The sequence below is a fragment of the Ambystoma mexicanum genome, chromosome 2p (genome assembly GCF_040938575.1).
Source record: "Ambystoma mexicanum isolate Mex_15411 chromosome 2p, UKY_AmexF1_1, whole genome shotgun sequence".
In the NCBI taxonomy this organism is placed as follows: Eukaryota; Metazoa; Chordata; class Amphibia; order Caudata; family Ambystomatidae; genus Ambystoma; species Ambystoma mexicanum.
The window spans coordinates 1,177,929,125-1,177,954,142 of record NC_090923.1 but is presented as its reverse complement, the minus strand read 5'-3'; the positions used below and the strand labels follow the sequence as shown (position 1 = coordinate 1,177,954,142).

The 25,018-nt window shown below is 45.8% G+C and overlaps 1 protein-coding gene across 1 annotated transcript in view; it reads left to right on the top strand.

Annotated features, from left to right (window-relative positions):
• HAUS7 (HAUS augmin like complex subunit 7) overlaps positions 1-25,018 on the top strand; it is a 262,504-nt gene that overhangs the window by 212,390 nt on the left and 25,096 nt on the right. Inside the window, exon 7 of the mRNA XM_069645349.1 lies at positions 5,605-5,701. Within this exon, the coding sequence (XP_069501450.1) occupies positions 5,605-5,701 (97 nt within the window). The remainder of the gene's footprint in view (positions 1-5,604; positions 5,702-25,018) is intronic.

Genomic DNA, 25,018 nt, shown 5'->3' with positions numbered 1-25,018 from the left:
ACTGAACACCACATTTAAACAAATCCACTTTCATTTTGTACACCAAACGTAATATACCTCAGCCAGACTGCACAGGTACTATGCAGACACCTCGAGTGAATGTACTCGCTGCCTGACCATCCCACTGACTTTATGCAGATAGCCGGAAATTGTACAACCATCGCAAGGTTCTGGGCAGATGTCCACTATAAAATGTGTCGCAATCGGAGAATGGGTGGGGGATCCATTCTTGAGTCTGTTGGGCTACACTAGATCATTGCCAGGGCATAGGCGATGGCTGGCCGGACTTCTTCTGGCACTGGCTCGCAGGAGGGTAGCCATGTCTTGGTGGAAGAGGCCCCTTCAAGGGTCTCAGCTTGGCTGGAGGATGTGGCTTACTGCTATGTCCTCGAATTGGCCTTTATATGCAACTCTGCGCGCCGGGCCACTGGATGCATGGGCACCGTATGTCCAATACTTGCTGCCAAAGCCGGACTCTGCTCCCGATGAGACAAATGATTGATTTGTCCAGTTACACCATCTGTTGAGATGATCATATCTGCTGAGCTTTGTTTCCACAAGAATGCATTGTGCTGTAGGTGCTCCACTGTTGTGTTGGTTGTATTATGTTTTATGAAAACAAAAAAAATTGAACACAGCATCTTGCAATGCAGTGCACTGGGGATACTTTTGCACACTTGGGATTGTTGGTTACTTTTTATATGTGCCTGAAAACAAGCTGGTTGCAGCAATTAAATCTTTTTTTCATTTTTGCGCACATTCGCATTTACCATGTATGGCTTCTAAACGTGCTAGTGCCCTAAAATGGCAATGCCACGAGATTTGCGCTTGTTTTTTGGCCATATTATTGGTTGGCCACCTTCTTGCCTTCCCAGGTCACAAAATCCCATAGGGTCATGCACTTGCCCTGGAAAGCCCAGCTTTCGCATGCTAGCGATGCTTTTGTGTGTGTTGCTCAGGGAGGGGGTGAAACTGTCTGGTTCCACTTCACATCTGTGGTGCCTGAAAGTCTGGGTGCGCACTAGAGTGAAATCAGCAGTTGTCCCTGATTGGACAAATCTATTTGATCACTGTGCCACCTGTAACTGTGCCGACGAACATGTCGATGCCAATTATGGTACGGCGCAGTTATCTGATATATCACTTTGCCCACATCCCCCTACCCAACCCCACTTACCTTTACGACTTCTGTGTGCACCGCCGACTCCCTGCTATCCCTGTGGGTTGGAGCTGACGCAGCAGGGTACTTTTTAAAATGTATTTATTTCTTTATTTATTTTACTTTCTTGACTCCCGCATAACACAATGGTAAGCAGGGGACACCCCTGCAACCCCTGCTCTGCTTGGGGCCAGTAATGGGGGGTGGGATTTTTGTACCGCGCTCCGATGCAGTTTTAGTAATGTCACCACAATAGTGGCGGCATTATGGTACGAATTTGATTGGACCACTGCTAGCTGTTTGAATGGTGCAGATCCTTACCATTGGTGGGTGTGTACTTGCTTCCAGCCAGGATTTTGGATAAGAAGAGCCATTTCTTCAGATCTGCATTGGAGCCAAGAATCATGTGTAGAAGAACAGCAGACTGAAGGACCGAAGAAGACTCCTGAAGAGGCCCAGCATCCCTTCCTGTATTTGGGCTGGCAAAGCCCTGTTTGACTACCTGATCTGCGAAGGCCCTGCACAGTGCATCGAACACTGGACTGGTGGGACAAACCGTTCTTCATGTGTTCTCGGAGATCCAGCCGGCCTGATCCTTTGGAAGTGTCCCTGAACCACCCAGTAGACTGATCAGCTCTCCGCTGGGCTACCTTGCTAGAACAGCTGCCGTTATGTGTTTATTTTGTCCATTACTATTTTAGTAATCCTTAATGTGATAAATTCTTTTTATGAATCGGATAAACCTATATGGCCTACCAACCTTCAGGCCTACTGATTAAGGACAGAACATTTTCTCTTTTATTTATTTTCAAGCGATCTTGGGGTCTGGTAATGCATATTAGGAAGGCCGACATGAGAGGGCATAATAAAAGGGGACGCACACGTAGGTCCCGCCTAACTGGTCTTGGCCTGCAATTATTCTTACTAATTCCTATGGTTTTAGTGGTATAATGATATGCTATGGCATTTATAACGTGCCTATACACAAGTGTTTCAAGCCGCGACGAGGCAAGGGAGGGGGAACCAAGGGAAGAAAGACAACAATCATACTAGGCCAGGTGTCATTCAGATCGCGCAAGTGCATGGGAAGCGGGAAATGGGAGAGTGCAGGGGGGAAGCAGGGAAGGGACAGTGCAGTACATGGGGATAATAGAATGAATAAGCAATAAAATAAAAAAATACGGCCAGCAGGTGGAAAGTGCAAGGGAAAGTGCAGACATCGGGTGTCAAGTGTTGGTAATGGGACTGTAGAGTTACAGAAACAGTCCCCAAGTGCGGGGTTACCAGGAAGGCAGTGCAGGTGTGCGACTGGCGTGGGAGGGGACCTGGGCCCAAGATCGGAAGGTCGCCAGGTAACCAATGCAGTTTCAGCCAGGAAGTCAGGAGGAGAAAAGGCAGAAGCAAAGAGAAGGGTTTTGAGGTGCTTCTGGAACCGGAGATGATTCTCCTCAAGTTTCAGGGAGGCAGGGAGGCTGTTCCAGAGGGAGGCCCCAGCCGAAGAAAGAGAATTATCACTAACTCGTAGCTTGGAGAAGCGACTGACCCTGAGGGAGTTGGAGGCGGATGAGCGAAGAGCTCGAGAAGGCAGGTATTTAGGAAGAGAGAGTTGAAGGTATTGAGGCCTCAGGCCCCAGAAGGCCTTGTGGACAATGCAGAGGGTTTTGAACTTAATCCTCGCAGCCACTGGGAGCCAATGGAGAGATTTCAGTCCTGGAGAGATATGGTCCCTGGGCCTGAGGCCAAGGACAAGTCTTGCAGTCCTGTTCTGGATGAGTTGCAGAGGGCGGAGAGTAGAAGCAGGCAGATTTAGAAAGAGGCTGTTGCAGTAGTCCAGCCTAGAGAGAACCAGAGCTCTGGAGACAGTGAGCTTCAGGGGGAAGGATAGGAAGAATACCTCTGAGGAGGTGCAGCTGGTAGTGTGACTTCTTAGAGACGTCAGAGATGTGAGGAGAGTGTGGAGTCGAAGATGACCCCGAGGCTTTTAGCCTCATGTGGGAGCATGGAGAGGACCAAGGGAGGCCGGCCAGAGAGTGAAGGGAAAGGAGGGGGCGTGTGTGATGAGGAGAATCTCGGTCTTACTGGCATTAAGACAGATCATTGGCGGCACACCACTCCTGGATGGCGGACAGACAGAGATGAGAGGGAAAAGAAGAGGTGGTTGAGGGTAGCCTGAAAATGAGCTGAGTGTTGTCCGCATAGCACTGGAAGTTGGGGCAGAGCGTGGCAATGCGGTGGGCAAGAAGTGCCAGGTATTGGTTGAACAGCCAGGGAGAGGGGTTAGACCGCTGGGGACCACCACATGTAGAGATAGAGGAGAGGAAGGACCCAAGTTCAACCTGGGAGGGTCGATCAGAGAGGAAAGAAGTCAGCCACGCCAGGGCCTGACAGCATGGTTCACCGTGTCACAGGCAGACGAGAGGTCAAGTAAGATGAGGACACAAGGGGTGTTGGAGTCAAGGTTGGAGAGCAGATCTTCACGGATGTTCAGGAGAGCAGTTTCTGTGCTTCTGGCAGCTCTGAAGCCAGACTGGTGATCATGGAGATGACCAACGGATTCAGTGTGGAGATTGAGCTTGGGGATGGCCAGCTTTTCCAATAGTTTGCCCAGGAAAGGAGTGATGGAGATTGGGCAATACAGACAGGACGGGTCGGCAGAGGGTTTCTTAAGAAGAGGGTGTACAAGGGAGTGTTCAGAGGGGAAGGGAAGACTCCAGTGGAGAAGGAGTGGTTGCAGATGTCAGCCAGAGCAGGAGCCAGGGAGTCAATGTGGTCCTTGATGGTTTTGGAGGAACAGGGATGAACCTGTTTTGAAAAGACTTTCATAGATTGGACTTGTCTAGAAACCTTGTCAGGGGAGAACAGGGGAAAGGCAGAGAAGGAGGGAGTAGAGGTGGCCGAAGAAGGGCCATAGGAGGAGTAGGGTGTAGAGGGAGGAAGGGGAGAGGAGAGAAGAAGAGAAAGGACAGGATGTCCTGAGTTTTAAAGATGAAATGAGAAGCCAGTGCCGTGCATAGGTGAGTAATCAAAAGGTTGAGTGATTTGAATATGACCAGTTAATATACTAAGAAGTGGAGTTAGTAGTTTTATGCATTGGATAATGCTCTGATACAACTGCTACGATAGGTTTCTTTGTGAGCTACCAGAACATTGTGACCAGGAGTGTGGCACGGGGGAATTCTTTGATTAATTTAAAGTTGGTAAGCAAAAATGAATTTTCATGTTGCTATTTGGCATGGTAATTCCCTCACTATATATACAAGCATTGACAAGCTAGTGTGGGAATGGCATTGAAATTTGCCGGACACTGCCATAGGGGATGGCAACCGCTGGAAAATGAGTTTGCGGGAAAATGATAGCAGAGGCCTGGCATATGCCTATCTAATACCGATAAAAGCCAAAACTGTTGGCTTTGCCAGTGCTTGCTTTTAACAGGAATTACAACTAACTGATGCAAGGGCAGAATATGGATTATAAATCAATTGGATGAAGGTGCACTTGCTTAAGGCACTAACTATGCCAGGAGCTGATTTGCAGCTGCACACTTTTTAGATACAACAGCTGCCCCATAAAAAGCTGACATATTACTGCACAATAGAGCAAGTTCAAAGAGATCCCATAGTACGGGTGTTTTGATAAGGAAGGGGTACATAGTGGGTAGGGATGGCCAAAGAGATTACCATGGCCGTGGAAGGTCAATAGGTGGGTAAAAGAAAACCAACATCCACAAGCCATGTCCTTCCCCACATCCCATCTCCCTCCTATCTGTACTTCTATGACATAGTTTTGGCTTATATGTGGCATGAAGACCCCTATAACTGATAAACGAGTGGGGGGGGGGCACTTTTTTACAATTGTAGGCTACACACTTCCCTGCTAAATGATTTTGACTTGGCTTTCCATGCAGCATTTATTAGCACATTTGTGATCCTGCACTTTGCTTATAGGTCCGCCATGTTGTGGTGATACATTTCGTGCAACATACAACAAACACTGGGATATACATTTTGTCTGGCACTGCTGCTGTTTCTGTGGCACCAAAGACACTTTTTAGAGATGCATGTTCTTGTGACTGTTGTAATCAACTGCAATGTAAAAGTTGATAGCATCATTTATACCTCTAGTGAATAACTCTAACATCCCTGGTGCCCGTTAGTTATTGTTTAAAATAATCAAATTGCATTGGCATACTTTTTCACCACCATGTTATACACTTGTTATTGTCCCTTCATTTCAATTTAAGCTGGCATAAATCTCACAAATCTTTTGTTCCTTGATCTAAATCTAGCCCATTACATTTCATGATTCCCTTGCTACATTCGCTCTGGAGCAATCCTTTGAAAGTTAGGCCTCCAGAATGCTAACCTGGGGATTGATGGCAAAAGTCTTGCGTGCTTATGTCTTCAATTATTGGGTGCCAACATTTTCTTTTTCTGTGTTACTCTCAGGAATACCCTGGCAGCAAAAACAAAAGATGCTCATTTGGAAGAATACCAGAAGATGCTGAGGGAAACCTCTGAAACCCTGGACGAACTGAAGGAAGAGGTAAGTGGCCTAGGGAAGCACTGTGAATTCAAAGGAAAAGGAAAGGGATGAAAGAGAAACTCGAGGAGGTGGTTGAGCGGCATAAGAAACAACTAATGGGGTAATGAAGAGGATTTGTCAGGAACTGGAAGAGCAAGTAAGTGTCCTACGGAGGTACAGATGTTGGTGATGGAACTAGGAAGGTATTGATGGAGAAGTTGATGGGATGAAAAAGGTAAAAATGGAAGATGGGACGTGCCAGAACAAGAACTGTAGGAGGTAATTGGTTTATTGGTTTATTGGTTCTGGAATTTCCATAAAAGCGAATACATACACACTCAAAACATCATTTCACCAATTAAAGAGACAGAACAATCAAATTGCCAGGTTTTAATCAGTCCTTTATAAACCAGCTAAAAATGTGCTTGTAATAAAGTGCTGCATTTACAAAGTTGTCCATGATTATACAAGTAGTTCCATCTGGAATTGTAATAAGTGCTTGCTGACATTGAAGGGAAGTATTTTTCTCCAAGAAAAGGCTTACACTGTTCGCTCTGAGTTTATCGTACAGGGGACAAAAGAAGTGACCATGAGATTCTTCTTTCATGGAAGGGCTGATGCAAGTGGTTCCACGTGCCAGGATAGTGATAGGAAAGAGGCCGTCCTCATACTCAAGTCGTGCCTGGATATGGCAGACTGTGGTTTGAGCCATGGATTCCAGCTCTGTCATTTGCAGACATTAATTGATGCAGACATCTGGGTTTGCCTCTATCACCCAGGCAAAACTCCTGAATATGCCCTTTGACCGTGACAAATCAATTCGTACAGAAGGCGGATGAATCCCTGGAGATGCTTTAGATCTCCAAAGCTACCGCAAAATCCCTAGGATTGGCTGTTTCACAATAGCCCACTTCCACTCTCTTCAGGGGGTCATTCCTTTCTGCTTTTCCTCCTACACCCACCATGGCAGGATTGAGACACCCCCATTTGCGAGGTCTGCTGCATTTTCCCTGCCCAGGTTAGGGCAGAGGAGAACAAAGAAGCTGTGTTGCCTCGGCCTCCCTCCCTTCTGGGATCCCATTGTCCAAAGCCCCTCTGAATCAGACCTCATCCATCCTTCTCGATTGAGGCAAGGGGTTGTGCCTGTGCCTTAGTCAGTGAAAGCTCACCACTTCAACGCATGGGTCCTAGAGTTCATCTCGCAGGGATATTACCTCCCTTTCATTTAGCACACTCTGAATGTCGTCCTCGTCTTTTACCCCTGCTGGCAGAAGTTAATCAACTTCTTGAAAAGTGCTCCATAGAGCTTGTGCCTTTTGGAAATGGGATGTATCTGGCTTTACTTTCTGGTACTCGAGGAATGGGGGTCTGCGCCTCATCTTGGATCTGAGGCTTTGTTCCTGGTCAAGGACCAGTTTAGGATGGCCACTGTGGCCTGGATCTTCCAGTCCTTCAAGTTACAGGTGTGGCTGCTGTCACTGGACTTTAGGATGCCTACTTCCACGTGCCAATCCATCTCAAGTAAGTACCTGAGGTTCTTGGTTGGAAACACCCATTTCCAGTTCAAGGTCCTGCCCTTTGGATGGTCCTGTACTCAGTGGGTCGTCGCCAAGCTCTTAGCTGTCATGTGTTTTAGAAGGGACAAAGTTTGGGTCTGTCCCTATCTGAACGATTGGACCAGTTAAGCCTGCACTCCAGATCAGATGTTGACCCACCTACACCACACCTGCCACCTGCTACAGTTTGTGCGTCTCCCTGAAATTCAAGAAGTCTCGGATGACCCCCACTGCAGTTGCTGTTTTATCGGGACAGTTCTGGTCACCTGGAAATCTGTGGGAGGAAGGACTAATCCATCAGACAAAACATTGCTGGGGATGTAAGTAATTTGTTCTTGGTCAAAGGTGAAGACAAGAAAGCCATTGCCTTGTATTTGATCAGAACGATAATTTTGGACTAGCCCCTGACCATTAAATATATTTGTTGTCAGCCTTATGATCCACTTACAGTGAGAATTGTCATTAGTAAGAATTGCTATACTCCCAGTCTTACTCCCAGTCTGATACTCAAGTCGTTCTGATCTTGCCTCAGTAGTGGGTAACTTGCAGCACCCTCCCTGTAGTATGTCTTCTCTTGCGCTATTATGGCACTCTTAACTGGCCATGAGACCTGGGAGCTCTTTTCTCTCCAAGCTTTCTGTAAGATTGCCCATCAGACCATTTATATTTATATCCGTATCAAGAAGAGAACTGATTCACCCCTGCAAGTATTCATGCTTAGCAAACACCATATATGGCTTCTGCAACTTTACCTTAATTGTATAGGAAAATTAGGATACCTTTGCTTTGCCCACCCATTGCATAAAAGGGGACTCCTCCCCCTATGCATTTCAACTCAACATCCTCTTATTCCACAATCTCCAAGTTTGTGCACGTTTGAGCTTTCAGATTAGTTTTTCTTTCAGGACCTGCTGCCTCGCTTCCTTTGTTCCATGTCCTGTATTGGCTTCTCCCTTAAGTGGCCCCTCTCCCCATCATTATATGCCATGACCACTCCACTGAGATGGCCCACTGTCTTTCTTCCACCATCTTTCTGCATCACTGAATGTGTTGCAAGAAATGTGACTGCGTAAAAAAAAAGGCTCAATTGAAACTGAATCCCCTCTTCGTTCACCTTCTCAGTGCTTTGATACTTGATACTCCCTCTTTAGAGTGTTACTGATTAGAGATCCTGAAACACGCAATAGATAATGCCAGTATAGCTGATCATGCAAAGCTTCATGACTTTCCTTAAAATTGATATCTTCTTTATGAATGTGTGGGCTTTCTCCTCACTTCTTCCACACAGGGCCCTCTCTGTGGGTACTGTCTATTTTTATGGAGGCTGGTCATGGTTCTTCAATCGGCTCAATGCAGCACTTTGGGCAGACTGGGAGCTTGTCCTCACTGTCTGGAGCTTCATTCAGGTCCTCCATACTTATGTTTTTCTTAATAGTTTCTGCAAATCTTCACGTTCATCTATATATTGTAAGGGTGTTGAAGAAGAAAGCTGACACAAGGGTGGCATGTTGGTTGCTATAAACCTTTATTTATAGTAAAAGTTACCGTAACCTTCACTATCCCTATCTCCTAAGAGGGGTTTACCTGCCTCAAAGAATCTGTGAGAATGTCTGTCAAAATAAAACTTTGTCCTGTGTCCCAACCTACTTCTATCCCTTACACTACAACTAAAAGAGTAATATAATCCAACAGTTTCTTTTCTAGGAGAATCTGGTATTCAGCGTTTGTTCCCAAAATGTTTTCTTGCAAAAGGATTCCAAGGGGAATGACTCCCTTCACCCTGGCTTGTAGTTCCAACAAACCTTGTAACATTTTTCGTTCTATACCAGGAGAATGTCTCCTTTCTCCTGGTATTCGGGTGTCATTCCCAAAATGTTCTCTTGTAAAAGGGTGTGGGGGGAGAGAGAATGACTCCCTTCCCCTGGCTTGTGGTTCCAATAAAATCTTGTACAACTCAAGTTACTGGACCAGTGGAATGACTCAATGTTCCTGGTATTGGTCCACACCTCAAGAACAAGGCCAGAGGGAATGACTCCCTTCCCCTGGCGTTTCTCAGGTATATTTAAAAGACTTTAGTTTCCTCAACAGGAGAATGACTCCCATTTCCTGGTGTTGGAGAATTCTTTTCTGTAGCCTTAAAACTTGGATTTTATCTTGCCACTTTCTCCCAGGTCTGCGCCCTAAAGCCTATGGGTCTGTGTGCACATTATAAATTTAATGAAGTAAAATTTAGTAAAGTAAGTCCTCCTCTTGTCGTCAGTCGGCTATTCTCTGCCACTGCTGTGAGGACGACTTCCTCAAATATTTAGTTCACTTGTTTTGGGGTCCCATACCCTTCTCTGGTGGTCAGTGGGCTTATCTCTGCTACTGCTGCGAGGAAGATTCGTTTGGTTGCACAACTGACCCTTCTCTGGCCCGACAGCCGTGTTACTGCTTCTCAGCCGAGGGAGTCTCACCTTAGCCTGCCCCGCTTGCACACCTGTGTCTCCTCCCATTCTTCCGTACCACCCGTTACCTTCACTAGGCCCTTGGTACGTCACTGGGGCTTCTTGGGACTGAGGTTCATCTCTCCGGCTCTTTGGGCTTCTTTCCACTGCTCTCGCTGCTCCACAGCGTCTCTGCATGCCGCTCGGCTCGGCTCTGCTTCTCCTTAGCCTCATGATTAGGTCCATTCCAGCGAGACCCCAGGAAGACTTTCTCAGCTGCTCGCTGATGTCCTCAGTTCTTCTCTTCCTCTGGTCTGTTGTGCAGGGTTGAAACTACCCTCGTGCACGACAGCCTCCACCTCTGCTGCATCTCCTAGGTGGGCTTTAATAAGTTCTTTAGTTCATTGCCTCTTCTTATACATTGTTGCCAGTCCCTCCCTGGCGGCTTGTCAAAGTCCTTTTTGTTTCTTTTGACACCTTGATCTTTAAGCCTCCTCGGTGGATAGCTCGTACCAGCAGTCAGTAATCTTCATGTCTTCTGTGCTCCTCGTCCTGGTAGTTTCTGTCTTGGTTGTATCCCAAGTAATACAGTAATACATTGGTCTACTCTCAAGGAAGTGGCTTGCAATGGAGCGGGTGGAGGGAGTTGGGGAAGGTTTGGGTGCGACGTTCCGCAGGCTGTACCCTAGGTGATCATCCTTGCCCACATAAGGGGGGTACCTCTCCATGAGATTCTCCTGCATTAAACCACCCTTAGGGGGGGACTGTTTGGTAGCGGCCGCACCTCCCTAGTCTCATGGGAATGGGTGCCCCCTTGGGGAGAAGTGCCCATACCTGGCGAATCGTCACAATATGTGCTTGGCTTGGAGACTGAGATAAAGTATTTTAATTTTTTTTATTTTATTTGAATTTATAAAGCGCTTTACTCCAACGCACTTAACAATATGGTAAAACGGTACAAGTGAAATGGTAAACTGACACAAGGACCAAATATTACAGGTATAACAGATTAGCCTTAAGGCCAGAATGGAAGAGAAGATAAGCGAAAGAGAGCAGAGGGAGAGAGAGTGGATTCCAGTGAAGAGGGGCCAAGAAAGAGAAGGAACAAATGTGGGATTGGGCACAGGGACAGAAGGCAACAGACAGAAGGAATTGAGACTGGAAACAAACCGATCGAGCTGGAAAATAAAATGAGAGCAAGGAAGAAAGGTAAGGACGGGCAAGGTTATGTATGGACGTAAAGACAAGACCTAGGAAACTGAACTTAAGCAGAGAGTGGAAAGGTAGCCATTGAAGCGAAGAAAGAGCTGGAGAGATGGAATCCCATGGGGAAAGTGAATAGAATTCTAGATAGAATTTAGGGGCCGTAGGCAGGGGATAGGAAATCCAAAGCAGAAGACAGGAGCAATAGAAGAGGCAAGAGAAAATAAGGGAGAATATGAGGCATAAAAAGTGAGAAAAGGCCAGGCTTTGTGAATGTTAAACAAATGAACCCTGCAAGAAAGAGATGAGATGTGGTTGGAGAAATGAAGGGAGGAATCGAAGTAGACGGCTAGATTCCAGGCAGAGAGAGAGATGGGAAGCAAAGGGGGAGGAAAGGAGATTGTAACAGGGGGCAGTGGAGGTGGGATGGTTGAGGCAGGAAAGAAAAGGACTTCGGCCTTGGAGGAATTGTAATGGTCTGACATCCAAGACTGGATGGCCAGATGGCAGAGGTCAGGGTAGCATGAATAGAGAATGCAGAAAAGAATAGAAAAAGCTAGGTGTCATCAGCGTAGAGCTGGTGAGACAGACCAAAGGATGAAATTATAGAAGCAATGGGACAGGTGTAGCGGTTAAAAGAAGCAGCCCCAAGACAGGCCCTTGAGTTACACCATGATGGATCGGGGGAGTGGGGAGGACTTGCCGGACTAGGGGGCAGAGTAGGTACAATCGGAGTGGTAGGACTGGAGCCAGCGCCGGACAGCCTCAGAAAACCCATAGAGAGGAGAGAGAAGAAAAGAAGAGTGGTCTACAGTGTCGAAGGCAGCTGACAAGTCGAGAAGGATCAGGGGGAGTGTTTCTCATAGCGTACGGAGGAGAGTGAGTCGCAGCTAGGGCCGAGAGCAGTCTCGGTGGAATGACTGGGACGAAAACCAGATTTCTTTCCTCCTCCTGCACTAATTTTCCAATCAATCCTAATACTGAGTTTCTGTTCATGCTAACCCTTTCTGCAACTTCTGAGGTCTCAAGATAAGTATTGCTTTAAAGTCCTGCTTAAGTGATTGTATTTCCTGTATGGCCGCTCTTCGTAACTTATTGTGCTTTCTTGCTTAAATCGGTGGTTGGGATGGTTATCCATACTTCTGGCTCCCCTTGTGTCCTGCTTCCTCCATCTCCATTAGCTTCCTAGTTGTTCTCTTTAGGCCAATAAAAGAAAGTCCTAATATTATTTTCTTAAGTTTGTTGGACATCACAAAGCTAGTTACTTCTAAGCTATACCTATATACCTCATAGAGACCGGCTACCTGACATGCCTCCACTTCGAAGACCTATCCTTCTGCCTGCTTCAGTGTTTTATATTGCGTTTACAGCTATTCACAAGGTGCAGCCATAAAGACTTAGTGCCTCATTACAAGTACAGTGGTGCAGTCAAAAACGGTGGTAATATGGTGCTAATTCTGTTACTGCTGCATTACTGCACCGTCGTACTACAGGTTTGGTGGTGAAGTGGAGGATTTTCCTCCAGCAAAAAGATGAAGGGAAATTTGCCACCTGACAAAAATCAGCAAAATCGCTGCAATTACCACTGGCAGTAATTTAGCCAAAAATCCTGATGGAGTGCTATGGACTCCAAAAAATTGGAGTAGGGTCTCACTCCAATGGCTGGTTGGTGAGACCCTACACATGGGCTACCTGCTCCATGAGGGATGCCAGGCCATTGGTCCCAGTCTCTTCTGTCCATCTTCTTCCACGTGGGTTCCTCCTTGCGCATCATCGGACATGAAGCTACAATTAATTGGTCATTATGCAAAGAAAAACGATACATGCCCTATTTCTAACCTAATATGCACCTTGTACTGCAGACTAGGGCTAAGAAGATACTTCGAGCTTATCGTATCTAACAGACTACAGCTAAATTCCAGACACGTCGGCGCCCGTCCAAAGCGCCCCACCCTCCATTTTAGAGTTGTTGTTTTGCCCCTCCCGGCACCGCACAGGCACAAATCATGTGACCTATGGTGAAGGCAACTAGTCCCTGCTTTCTGATCTTTTCTCATCGATTTGGGGTCTAACAATTTTATGGTTGTTGGTCTGGGGTTGGCTGGTACCTGAATGCTGGGGTTCTTGGGACGGGGCATCTGGGTGCTATTTCTTAGAGCTAGTAGGTGGAAGGTCAGAGGTTCCTGCCTTCCTTCTCGTGGGATCGCGTTTTGCAGCGTTCTCAACCCCCTCGTACCCTTCTGGGATACCAATGCTGGTAACATGGGACAATGAAGGGTCTATGAATCTCTGCAGCTCTGGCCTTTCTCACTGGTGCCCAAGCTACAACGTATTCCTGCATGCATACACTTATTAACATGTGTGTGGCTCCGGCCTGTGGCCCTGGCTGCAGTGCAAAGCTAGGCCTTGATTTCAACATGGCTGCTACTATCTAAGATGGCGTTTTGATTCCCAATGTACTCTGAAGCCGAAGCGTGCACCATCCTCCCTGCACTAAAGCCCCTGTCGACAAACCCTGCCCCTGTAACTTCCCCGAAACACTATTGTATGCTACCAGATCTCTGCTTCATTCGAAAGTGCTTCGGTGGGTGCGGGTCTGGGGGGTTTGTGTCTGGGACGATCGTCTCTTCTTCCCAACAAGTGCAGATCAGAGTTTAAAATAAAATCTGATGTTCACGAGTGGTGAAGAGCGACTGACCTGTGTGCGCAGCATGAAGATATTGTCACTAAAAGAGTGCATGTAGCTACAGTGCTATGAGATGGCGAGTGGCTTGGCTATGTCACTGTTTAATCGTCCTGATTCAAAGATGTAAACGCTCTTCTGATACCCTAGTGACCTGGTTTCTAACTGGCTATTATAGAGGTAGGTGAGCACAAAGAAGCTGATACTGAAACGAAATTCTGGAGGGCAACTCCTGACCAATTACCACCGTTGTTGAGGCAATTAGACACACAGTATAAAAGGAGACCTAGGTAAGCCAGTGGTACAGGATTTACAACGATGTTTCAGAGTTGATGTTGATAGCAAGAACAAATGTACGGGAACAAGAGGTCGCTAAGCCAAATGGTGCAGAGTTTGATGGACCTTGGAATAAGAGGAGCACATACCTGACCTGGTTGATAAGCAGGCAAAAGCTGAAGACTTCTGAGAATTATCTTGACTAGCCTGTTGGATCCTATGGGCCAAATCCTGGTGGAAGAACCAAAGCCAACTGGAGTTGAAATTAAGTCTGAGGGAAATCTGATATCCAGCTGAGTCTGGAGCTTGGAAAGGACTGGGAATTCCTGAAAGCTGTGGGAGAGCCACAGTGGGCAGCAGGATGGGGAGTGACCCTCGGCTGGCGGTTAAAATAACACTGCTCTGTTTCTTTGGCCTTTCCTGTTGATTCACAACCACAACATGACCTGGCACACTGGGGTCAACCTTGATTCCCGTCTCACTTTGCTCATACCATCCTAGAAGAGTTTCTCCTCTCTCTGGCACATCCGCCATAGTTTTCTTTCCCATCACTCTAGCCCATCTCTGAAGACTCAGAATTTCATTGTGGACACCACAATAGGCATTCGCTTTCACTCTCGTTGAATCCAGTGGTAAACCTTTAAACTTCTCCCACACATCCCTTTCAATGATGGTATAATCGGACCCTGTATCCACTAGCATGGAGATTTCAGCCCCATTACTTTCACCATAGCATATGGCTCTGCACCTTTTTTTGGTCTAGAACCAACTTGGCTGTCAAACAATACTAGTCTGTGGAGGGAGTTAGTTGGTTGATCATCCCTTTCGTCCTCACCATGAAACTCTCCAATTTCCCGTACGGTCCCATGAGAAAAATGTTCACAGTACCGGGAAAAGTGTCCCTTCTTCACACATTTGACAATCCGTTTTCAGCACCTGACACTTCTCTAAATTCGAAAAAATGAAAGGTGCTACCACACCTATAACAGCCTTTTTATTTTTGTTTTTTTCTTCTACAAAACCACTATCTTTTTTGGAACGTCACTCTTTTGCTGAATAGGCATTTTCTTTATCGCAGCCTTCTTTGCTTTCTGCTACCGTGCACACCTTTTCTGAACTGAGATTACCCTTCTTCTCTAACTCCTTAACTCACAACATCATATGTTCCATCTTCTTGGAAACATCCAGCACCTCAACCAAGCTTGGATCAACCTTTGTCCAGATTTCATCCCAAATCTTATTTCCCAAATCTTATTTCCCTCACCTTGAGCATAAATTGATCATATGTTGCTCCAAAGTTGCATTTGTTAGCTAGTTCCCGCAGACCAGTAATAAAGTCTTCATTGGTCTCCCCTTCAGCCTGTTCATGAATATCAAAGTTGTACCGCTCCAGAATGATGCTGGACTTTTTCTCAAAGTGAATGTCTAGTTTACGCAGAATTACTTCATAAAGGTTTAGATCTTCCACCCCAGATTGACCCTCGCCATCTCTGCCAGGGGAAAGCCCCTCCACATCCTGGAAGACCTTTTTAAAATTGTGACCCTCGAAACCAACACAGTGCATCAGGAGCTCATGCCTACAATCTTTGTTAAATGATGACTCATGTATTGCAAATACAGAAAGTTGGAAGTCCTCTTTCCAAGTCTCCCATCTCACCACATGCTCTCTGGGATTTGAGGAGGTAAATGTGCCATATTGAAAGAAATATAGTTTTCCAAGGCCCCTTGTTTCTCTTAACAAAAAATTACAGGTTTCTGGAGGTGCCTGACCTTCTAATGGGCACCTCATGCAATGTTGCTGTGCTGTACCTTGACAACAGCCTGCATTTGATAATGGCAGCCGGGGGACTGCCTCTAAAATGGCCCCAATTGCAGTCTGTAGCAATGTCTCAGTGCCACTGCTTGATTCAAACATGGGTGCCACCGCACCTGCCTCCAATATAGCCACCCCACTGCCAGGGATTTGATTGCCACAGCGCTTGCCTGACTTTAAGATTGCCCATACCCTCTCTGGAGCACCCAGTTGCGATCATGGGTCCTCTAACCACTGCCTCAGATGAAAGCTCGAAGGCAGGATGATGCTGTGGGGGTGGGGGGCCTCCAGACTTGCAGATCCTCATCGCCACTATTCTGAAGTAAGACGTCTGGTGTAAGATTTATTCACATCTTTATTAGCATACGCTTGTAGTGCAGTACGTCGGTAAATGGGGACTCCCAGCCTCCTTTACCTCCTTGTTCACCACTTCAACTGACTTCTCTTCTAGAACCTCCCAAGCCCCTCAGCACCCAATGATTCCACATTGTAATGTAGAACATGTAAGATAGAACTATATAGAAGTACAGTAATATACAATATAACACACCTTCAAGAAAGGCTGCTTGTTTCAGTAACCGTTTTCTTAAGATGACCGGCACTGCTTGTATATGCAGTACCTCAGGACGGAGTATCCACGCCCCTCAGTGTCGGTCTGTTTTTGGTTAAGATGCTCCAGGGACCCGGTAGGTGTTCGTGTGGGAGCCTAGATGCCCTTCTAGGCATCCGATAAATGTACAACTGTTATTATGCTCAACCGTACCCTTTTAACTGCTGTTTACGTAGCCTGTTCTTTCCAGAGAGTTTGTCCCAACAATCTATGGTATAGCAAACAAAACATGTGGAACACAGGTGTGTTTTTGAAGACTTCAAGACTAGCTATAGGGTTTAGGGGTACATCTAAAAGCGATAGTATTCTCAGAACAATGGGTCAGGATGGGTTAACTACAAGCATAAAGTTCCTAGCCACGGGGGTCGCTGTTGCACAACAAGCCAAGATGGCCGACCGTGCCTAAGCTCTATATCGAGGGGGGGATTCACTCATATCCTTGTGCAGTATGCGTGGACTATCAAAGCTGTAAAGTTACTCTCCAATAAACAAGCGGTGGGTGCACACTCTGTGCCATTTTTTAAGAAAAACGCTCTGCCGGTGCCGAGATTGACGCTGTCAACTAGACTAGAACTGCCAGAGTACCTGAGAAGGGAAGCAAGGCCTCAAATGAAGCCCCCACCCTGCCATAACACGGGACGCCGGAAAGGAGCAAAGCCGTGCGTTCACTAAAGGCGACTGAAGCTGAGGCGCATCGGAGGACAACTACTGTTACGATGTGGCTCAATGAAACTGCGGATAGTTTCCTCAAGTAATACTGACAACGGCGCGAAGTATGTGCTACATACCAGGGGTGGAGAGTGCCCAACATAAAGTTTGAAAACCTCTCCTGAGGCATGTGGCCCTTCCCGGTCACCGGCCGCTATTCTCCTGACATGAAAGTATTCCCACGGGCCCAATCACACAGGAAGTGGATCGCATTAATACGGGTGAGAGAATACACTCTGCCTCTGGCCGGGGCGCAATTCAACCAGGCAGCATCTTGTTGTGTGGACCCGGGGTGCAACAGTGGCATTGTCAATTGGCCTATTCAGACCCTGAGGGTGGTTAAGCACAGCACTGGCCCAACATAGATTAAGAACTATTCTTGTTCAAGCAAGCTGCCCGGCCCAAATGGTAAATCTAAGTCTACACTGGACCAGAGAAGTGCTCCCTTCGTCTGTCAAATGCATAATTTGTGAGTGCGCCACACAATACATACGGTCTATAAAGTCATAATCGCAAATAAGAGGCACCATGACAAAGAGTGCGGTGCACAAGAAAGGCGGCACAATCGACTGGTTTTTCCGACCCCCAACCCTACAGAAATGGTAGGGGAAGCATCATGTGGACATGAGCTAGTGGAGGCAGCCCAAGCCCCAGCTCCTATCGATCTGCAGGGCGTGATGGACTCAATGCAGCAAAGCTTCAATGCTATAAATCAGCTGGACAGCATAACGACCAACGTCACGTCAAACCGTGCCCAACTGGAAACAGCGACACAACGCATCATGGAAACCGAGACCTGCATTAGTTGTACCAAGGACGCAGAAACATCACTACAGGACACTGTGAGGGCCCCATCTAAAGACAAGAGCCACGTGAAAGGCAAGTGTGAATACCTAGAATCAAGGTCATGGAGGAACAACGTGCGTTTTATTGGGCTGCCGGAAGGTGCACTCACAGGTAACATGGAGAACATCCTGGGTGTTCCCCACTCTTCGTGATAGAACGAGCGCACCGGGCCTAACTATGAAACCCAAGCCGGGAAGCTACTCGAGACCAATAATAACCCGCCTGAGGAATTACCGCGACAGGGACCTTGCATTACGAGCTGCCTGTGAGAAGAGTTGAAGATGGGATCCAACACAAGAGTTGAAGATGGGATCCAACACAAAGCACATTTTCCCGGACTATACTGTAGCTGCAACAAGAGAGGCGCACCTTGGCCGGAGTCCAAAAACGCCTCCGGGAACGCGATACCGCCTAGGCCATGCTTTTTCGCGCTAGGCTATGCATAGAATACAATAACCTACTTCTTTACAATTCCAGAGGAGGCCGCTGCGTTCATAGAGACTTCGATCCCATTACCTTCAGGACGAGGGTCTGTAAGAAACAGATAATGTATTGGGCAACACCCACCCGACTTGATTCAGCAATGATGTGTTAATTGCATTGACCCTGCAATCACCCTCACGCACCACTTATGTAACGCCCGCGCATGGGCATCTGTACGGTCACCACTCGTAGCAGCGACTGTTGCCCCCTGATGCGAGTGCAGGCACTAGTTGGGTTAGGTTGGTTGGATGGAGGTGGGAGGGGTGTATGTGGTCAAAGTTCAGAGTACTATGAGGGAGGAGGAGGGAGGGTTCAGGGCAAAGTTGGGGAGAAAATGTTATAAAATGCACGTGGTGAAGAGGTCAAAATCAGAGGTTACATGGAGCGACACGCTGACAAGGATAGACAAAGTAATAGATACGGGATGACATCGATTGGGAAAAGAGGCTCCACTATTAAGATTCTAAGCTGTAATGTGTGTGGCCTGGGGTCACCAATAAAGACTTGGAAGTTCATTTCATATGCTAATAGGCTTGGTGTAAAGATGTTGTACCTCCAGGAAACCCATATGCTTAATTATCAGGGCCATCATGCGGCACTGGGATGGGGAGGGGGTCAAAAGTACTATACATCATACTCTACTAGAGCGTGCGGGGTGATGATACTCATACATCGCGCCCTCTCTTTTATGCACCACAAAACTAAGTGATGAACAGGGAAGGTTTGTTTTTGTGCACAGGAACATGCATAACCACGAGGTTCTTACTTAATGTTTATGGCCCCAATATAGACGATCCAGACTTTTACAGGGATATATTTTGGGAATGTGCCAAATACCCAACAGCACTGGTTATCTGTGGGGGTGACTTTAACACCATAATGGACCCACCACTAGATCGCAATTCTACAACGTTTAAGTCCCAGACTAATGCAGCTTGTACCATTCTGGCACAAATCGAGGACCTGGGACTCATAGATGTGTGGCGAGCATTAAATGCCACTGGGCGTGGATACACATTCTACTCTTCAGTACATGACATGCATTCGCGCATTGATCCATGGCTATCACACAGCTTACTAAACTGGACTTTGGACTGTCGATACTCCCTAGAACACTGTCAGACCACGCCCCGATCCTGTTAACCATACACGTGCCCGGACAGGCATAAATGAGAACACAATGGCATTTTAAACCAGTTGCTATAGAGGACAGAATGTTTAGGTTAAATATAAAGGAACATATCACAAGCTACTTTGAGAATAATGAAGGCTCAGTCGCTACACACGCTGTGTTGTGGCAGGCATTCAAGGCTTATATTGGGGGCATAGCCATCTCTACAGAACATGGGGTGTTGAGAGATCTATTAGAAGGGAACTGAAGAGATGTGAGTCTGCACTAACACAGATGAACCAAAAATACGTGACTGACCCATCACCGGTTACTAGAATGGACATAAAGATATCACTGGATAAACACTGCGATATTGCAAACAGGGAATTGCCCTATTTTGACGGACCAGCAGCTGCGCGCCGCTATGGGGAGGCGGATAGACCAGGCAAATTACTAGCGTGCACAGTCCGTACTGATCAGGGTAGTCCACATATTCCTTGTATAATTCGACCTGATGGTTCAGTGGCGAATCTAGATACCAACGTAAATGCAATGTTCTATGACTTTTATGCTGCACTATATACCCTGAAAGGGGTGGCAACTGCTACAGAAATCGATGATTACTTAGCAGGGATTCCCACAACTCATCTATCGGCCAAGGCGCAAAGATCACTGGAAGAACCCATTGGTATAACCAAGGTCAGAAAAGCCATTCAAGAGCTCCCGAAGGGAAAAGCACTGGGTTTCGACGGCTGTGTGTCGAATTCTATAAATAATTCATGGACAAGCCCGCCTAATGCCGGTGGTCGGAAGCCCAGGAAACTGCGGCCCTACCGGAGTCGATGCGCCAAGGTATAATTATTTCATTACTCAAACCAGGCAAGGCTGCAAATGAATGTGGCTCCTACAGGCCATTGTCATTAGTAAGCATTGACGCTAAAATATTTGCAAAAATCCTAACTATGTGATTAACCCCACTGATGCCTCACATGGTTCATGAAGACCAGGCAGACTTTATACCAGGGAGGTCGAAGGCATTAAAACTACACCGGATGTATAATATTATCTCGCAAACACCACAGGACAACCAGGGAGTTGCAGTCGCACTGGACATGCAGAAGGCATTCGACGCACTGTCCTGGTCTTTCCTATTTAGGGTGCTGAACAATTGTGGATTTGGGCCAAACTTTATAAAACGGGTGAAAGTGTTATATTCGCAACCATGTGCAAAAGTATATACCCATGGTATCCTCTCACCCATACTGCAGCTGGAAAGGGGCAACAAACAGAGGTGCCCACTGTCACCCCTACTGTTTGTCTTAATCCGTACTCTTTTTAGCAACGCTGGTAATCATGTAAACGACCGACCTAAACTATCACACTATGTGCCGATGATATACTACTGTATGTGAGGGATCAGGAGTGCTATCTGCAAAGAATACTGACAACGGTGCAGGATTTTGGCAGATATTATGGCCTTCACCTGAATAGTGGTAAATCTGAAATTTCCATTAACGGAAGGCACACAGGAACCCACTAATGCCTTCGGCCTTCGTTGGGCACTCTTGAGCATTAGATACCTGGGGATAGAAATAGCATGCACCCCCGCTCGGATCGGGACCCTCAATTATGATAGTCCAATGACAAAGATAACTACCAAATTGAAAAGGCGGAAGCACCTTCCCATATCACTGGCACTGCGGGTGGCGCTGGTAAAAATGATTATTCTACTGTGTAATCCTATTGTCAGCATGAGCCATGTTGGTTTGGAGGCCCTATACTGGAGCCCACATAAGCATATAAATAACCGGTAGATTAGTGTGCATTCTTAATGCACAGCGCAAGGATTGCCCTGATCTGAAACTGTTGTTTTTGTAAATACAGCGAAGTCTATGATATTTGGGAAGAAAAAAACATATTTATGTATACACGTGGTATGAATATATACCAGATGGCATGTATACACAGGATATGACTTCCTGTTATTTGAGCATTGTGAAAGTCCTTGAATCCAGTCATAAAGACATCCACAGTGCCTTACATAGATGTATATGCCTACTCCTCCAAGTTCATCTAAACATTGTGATTACTTCATTTAGGCCCTTTTCAAAGGCATTGAGGCGATGTATGCAACGGGCCTCTTTATTCAATAACACTCTGTGGATTTGATGTACACTGTTCAATGTCCAGGACCCACCACTTCAGCTCTTACTCTGTATGTTGGTATTCTAGGAAGTGGTAAACTAGAGGCGCTGTCAGGTTTTTGCAGCAGATCCTCGATCGATGCTCTGATCCGAATGTGGCCTGCTCTCATTGTTCAACATATCTTAGCTTGCATGGGCACTCTATACAATGGATCACATTCGAGGTTTTAGAGCTCGACATGAATCTGAGCTCACATTTCTTTTCATCCATTTTTTTTTTTAAATGATAGCGTCTTTTTGGTATATTTGCATGCTTTGCACATTCAAAGTGGGAAATTACCTTTTTGATGGACCGAGATCCCAATTTCACATGCTGGCTCTTGTCTTCTTAGTTTTCGAATGGACAACTTTGTCCTTCAAGTTTTGAGACCGTTTGAAAATTAAGAGAGGAAGTGGTGTATTTTGCATAAATGCATTCACCGTGGACCAGTATTTCCGTGTCATTTTTTTGATCTGAAAGGAGTTTGTGTTGTATGTAGTAACATGCGTGAGTCTGTCTTCAGTTGCTTGTGTCCCCTTAGGTTCTAATAGGGTATATCTTGGTACAAATCTAGCCCTCTTCAGTGCATGAGAAAAGTTTCTTCGGATATCCCCTCTCCCTCAGATTGGTACTCAGCCTATCAGCATGTTCATAGTAATCATCTAAGGATGTGCAATTACGTCTCGAGCGTAGAAACTGGCCAAAGGGTAAGTTCTCCTTAAGTGTCCTGGGATGGAAAGGCTCAAAATGGAGCATTGTATTCCGGTCTATAGTTTTTCTATAGAGAGAACATTCCAATTGACCTTACTCTGCCTTAATAGTCTGGTCTAGGAAATGTATTTGACTTTTGTCCGATTCCATGGTAAATTTGATCGTATGATGACATCCATTAAGGCAGTTGAGAAAATCCACCAGGGACTTTGACTACCTGAACATAAGATGTCATCTATATACCAATAGGAATTCTGTGATCTATACTGGTTCCTATCTGTGAGAACAAACCCATCTTCGAATGCTGCCATGTAGAGTATTGCTAGACTTGGAGCGAATTGCACTCCCATAGCTGTTCCTTGAACTTGTAGATAGTATTGGTTGGCATATAGAAAGTTATTTTTTAGAGCTATGCTCATCAAGACTCTACAGGGGCTCTGCTGAGTTGCCCCATGGGTCAGAAATGTCTGGATTTTGTCAATCGCTTCTTCTTGTGGAATACTCGTATAAAGAGATTTATTATCCATTGTGAACAAAATATTGTCATCAGGATCAAAAGTAAGCCCCTCAAATATAATGGTGGCGATGATGTCTCTTATGTATGTCACAGTATCCCTACTGATTGGTTGTAAGAAGACATCCACAAACTTGCAGAATAGAGCCACAGCCTGACACTATGGTTCTGCTTGGAGGTGTCAGGGGGTCCTTGTGTATCGTTGGTAAGGAATAGAGGGTGGGAGTTCTTTGGTTTGAATTGTTAAGATATTCAAATTCATCTTTAGTTATCCACCCCCTACCCACTCCAAATTGTGTACTTTCCATTATCTCCTGTTTCATTTCCGTTGACGGGTCCCTCGCCGATAACTTTCCTCATGTAGTACTTCTAATACAATATGATTTATATTGGTCATTATTGAAGATGACTTTGCCACCTCCCTTATCTGCAGGCTTAATTATCAGTCTTTGGTCTGACATGAGACTTTGAAGTGCTTCCCCCTCTACAGTGGACAAATTATGGCTAGTGTTTTTGCTTCTGGCTACTTGGTCTTAGTTTCAGGTCTCCTGTGACACAAGCTTCAAACAGTAATAACTCCTTTGATACTTGATTGTCTTGTGAGGTAAAGCAGGATGGTATACAGAGCCCTGTATCTTTCCCATCATCCCTTGAATTCTGATCTCTGAAGAAAGATTTGAGCCGTTGTTTTCTAAAGAAGCCCTTTAATTCCATTTCCGAAATAAACCGATCTGTCTTATTGGTCAGAACAAATGAACAAATGAAAGTCTTTTAGTCAGTACCTGCATCTAAGCTGGCGTAAGAGCCACCACCAAAGGTAGAATATTTGGAATCTCCCCATTTTACTCATTCTCATCTTCCATTTGTATTCCTTACTGGTTGAACGTCCTCTTGTGGGGCCTGTGTCGTCTCCTTCCTACCCATGGTTGAAACTCTGGATTGTAAAAGTCTCCTGCATGGCCTCGTGAGTAGCCTCTGCCTAAAAAAGGCCTCTGACTCCTTGCCCACTGGAAGTCCTCAAATCTATAATTATATGGGTCCTCCCGGCTGAATCCCTACTTGTGTCCGCGAAAGTTACCCACCTCCGGGGGCCCCTCCTGTTGTTAATTGTATTCTGAGTTTTCTCTGTATTGTGTAACTCTAAAAGGTTTGCTGCTAGGTAAGGGTAGATTTGTTTTTTTCCACCTTCAATTCCTGAATGTCCCTCTTGAGTTTCTTTGTCTTTTTGGTATGCATTATTGATTTGAAGTCTTCAAACCGATTTACCAGTTACCTGAGTTTCTCCTCTGCGTTTGTGATTGCTGTGTTGCTACAGAACTTGAGTTCCTCTGCTTCTAACTCCTTCTGTGGGACTGCCCCAATTCTGTGCTGTGGAGATAGTCAAGACCATTAGATCACGGCTGCACTTTGTAGCTACATAGCTGAAGTTTGTTTTATAGGTCTCATCGTCCAGAAAGAGATCTGGTTTGTTGTGGACCACTAACCCTGCAGGAATAATATTTGATTTTAAACATTCGCAAAGGAAGTGACCGTGTAGTTCCATACAGAATGCTTTCTTTTTCAATTTGAGCAGTTCTTCTGTGCTCGTGATGTTTTGATTTACATGTCCAGTGCATGCCTGGTCCAACAGGGAATGCCCTCTAATAATGTCCGAAATCTCCTCTTCACTATAACTAAGGGTGGCATTCTCTGCCATGGCCCCAGAGATGTGGATATACAAGAAAACGAAAAAAAAGATAAAATGAAGAAGACTGGATAGAAAATTGTCAGTGTTTACCCTTGCTGTGTACTCCACCGAAAAGTGCTTGTGAAAAGGTTATATCAATACTTCCCTGAGTTTGAAGGGAGTATGTCTGCAAGAAGGTCCCTAAACCCAGCCTAGGCTGAAAATATACATTTTACACAAGGGCCATACCCTACTCTGTCAAAGACTGGGGAATTTAGAACAGTCGACACAAAAGATTGTCCTGACAGGAAAGTGAATCCAAGTAGGAAATTATTTCCTATAACTTATATGGTGTAGAGTATTTGAGGCGAGCACAGAAGTGGACACCTATAGCTATTAAAGGAAAGATCAAGAATCTTTATCTTTGTGCGACATGAATCGCTTCTAAAGGCATATGCATTTTCTTTGCACCATGCAGCATTATTTATTCTGTATTTGTTTTGCCAAAGCATAGCCGTATGTAAAAAAAAAACACATAATAGTTTCTT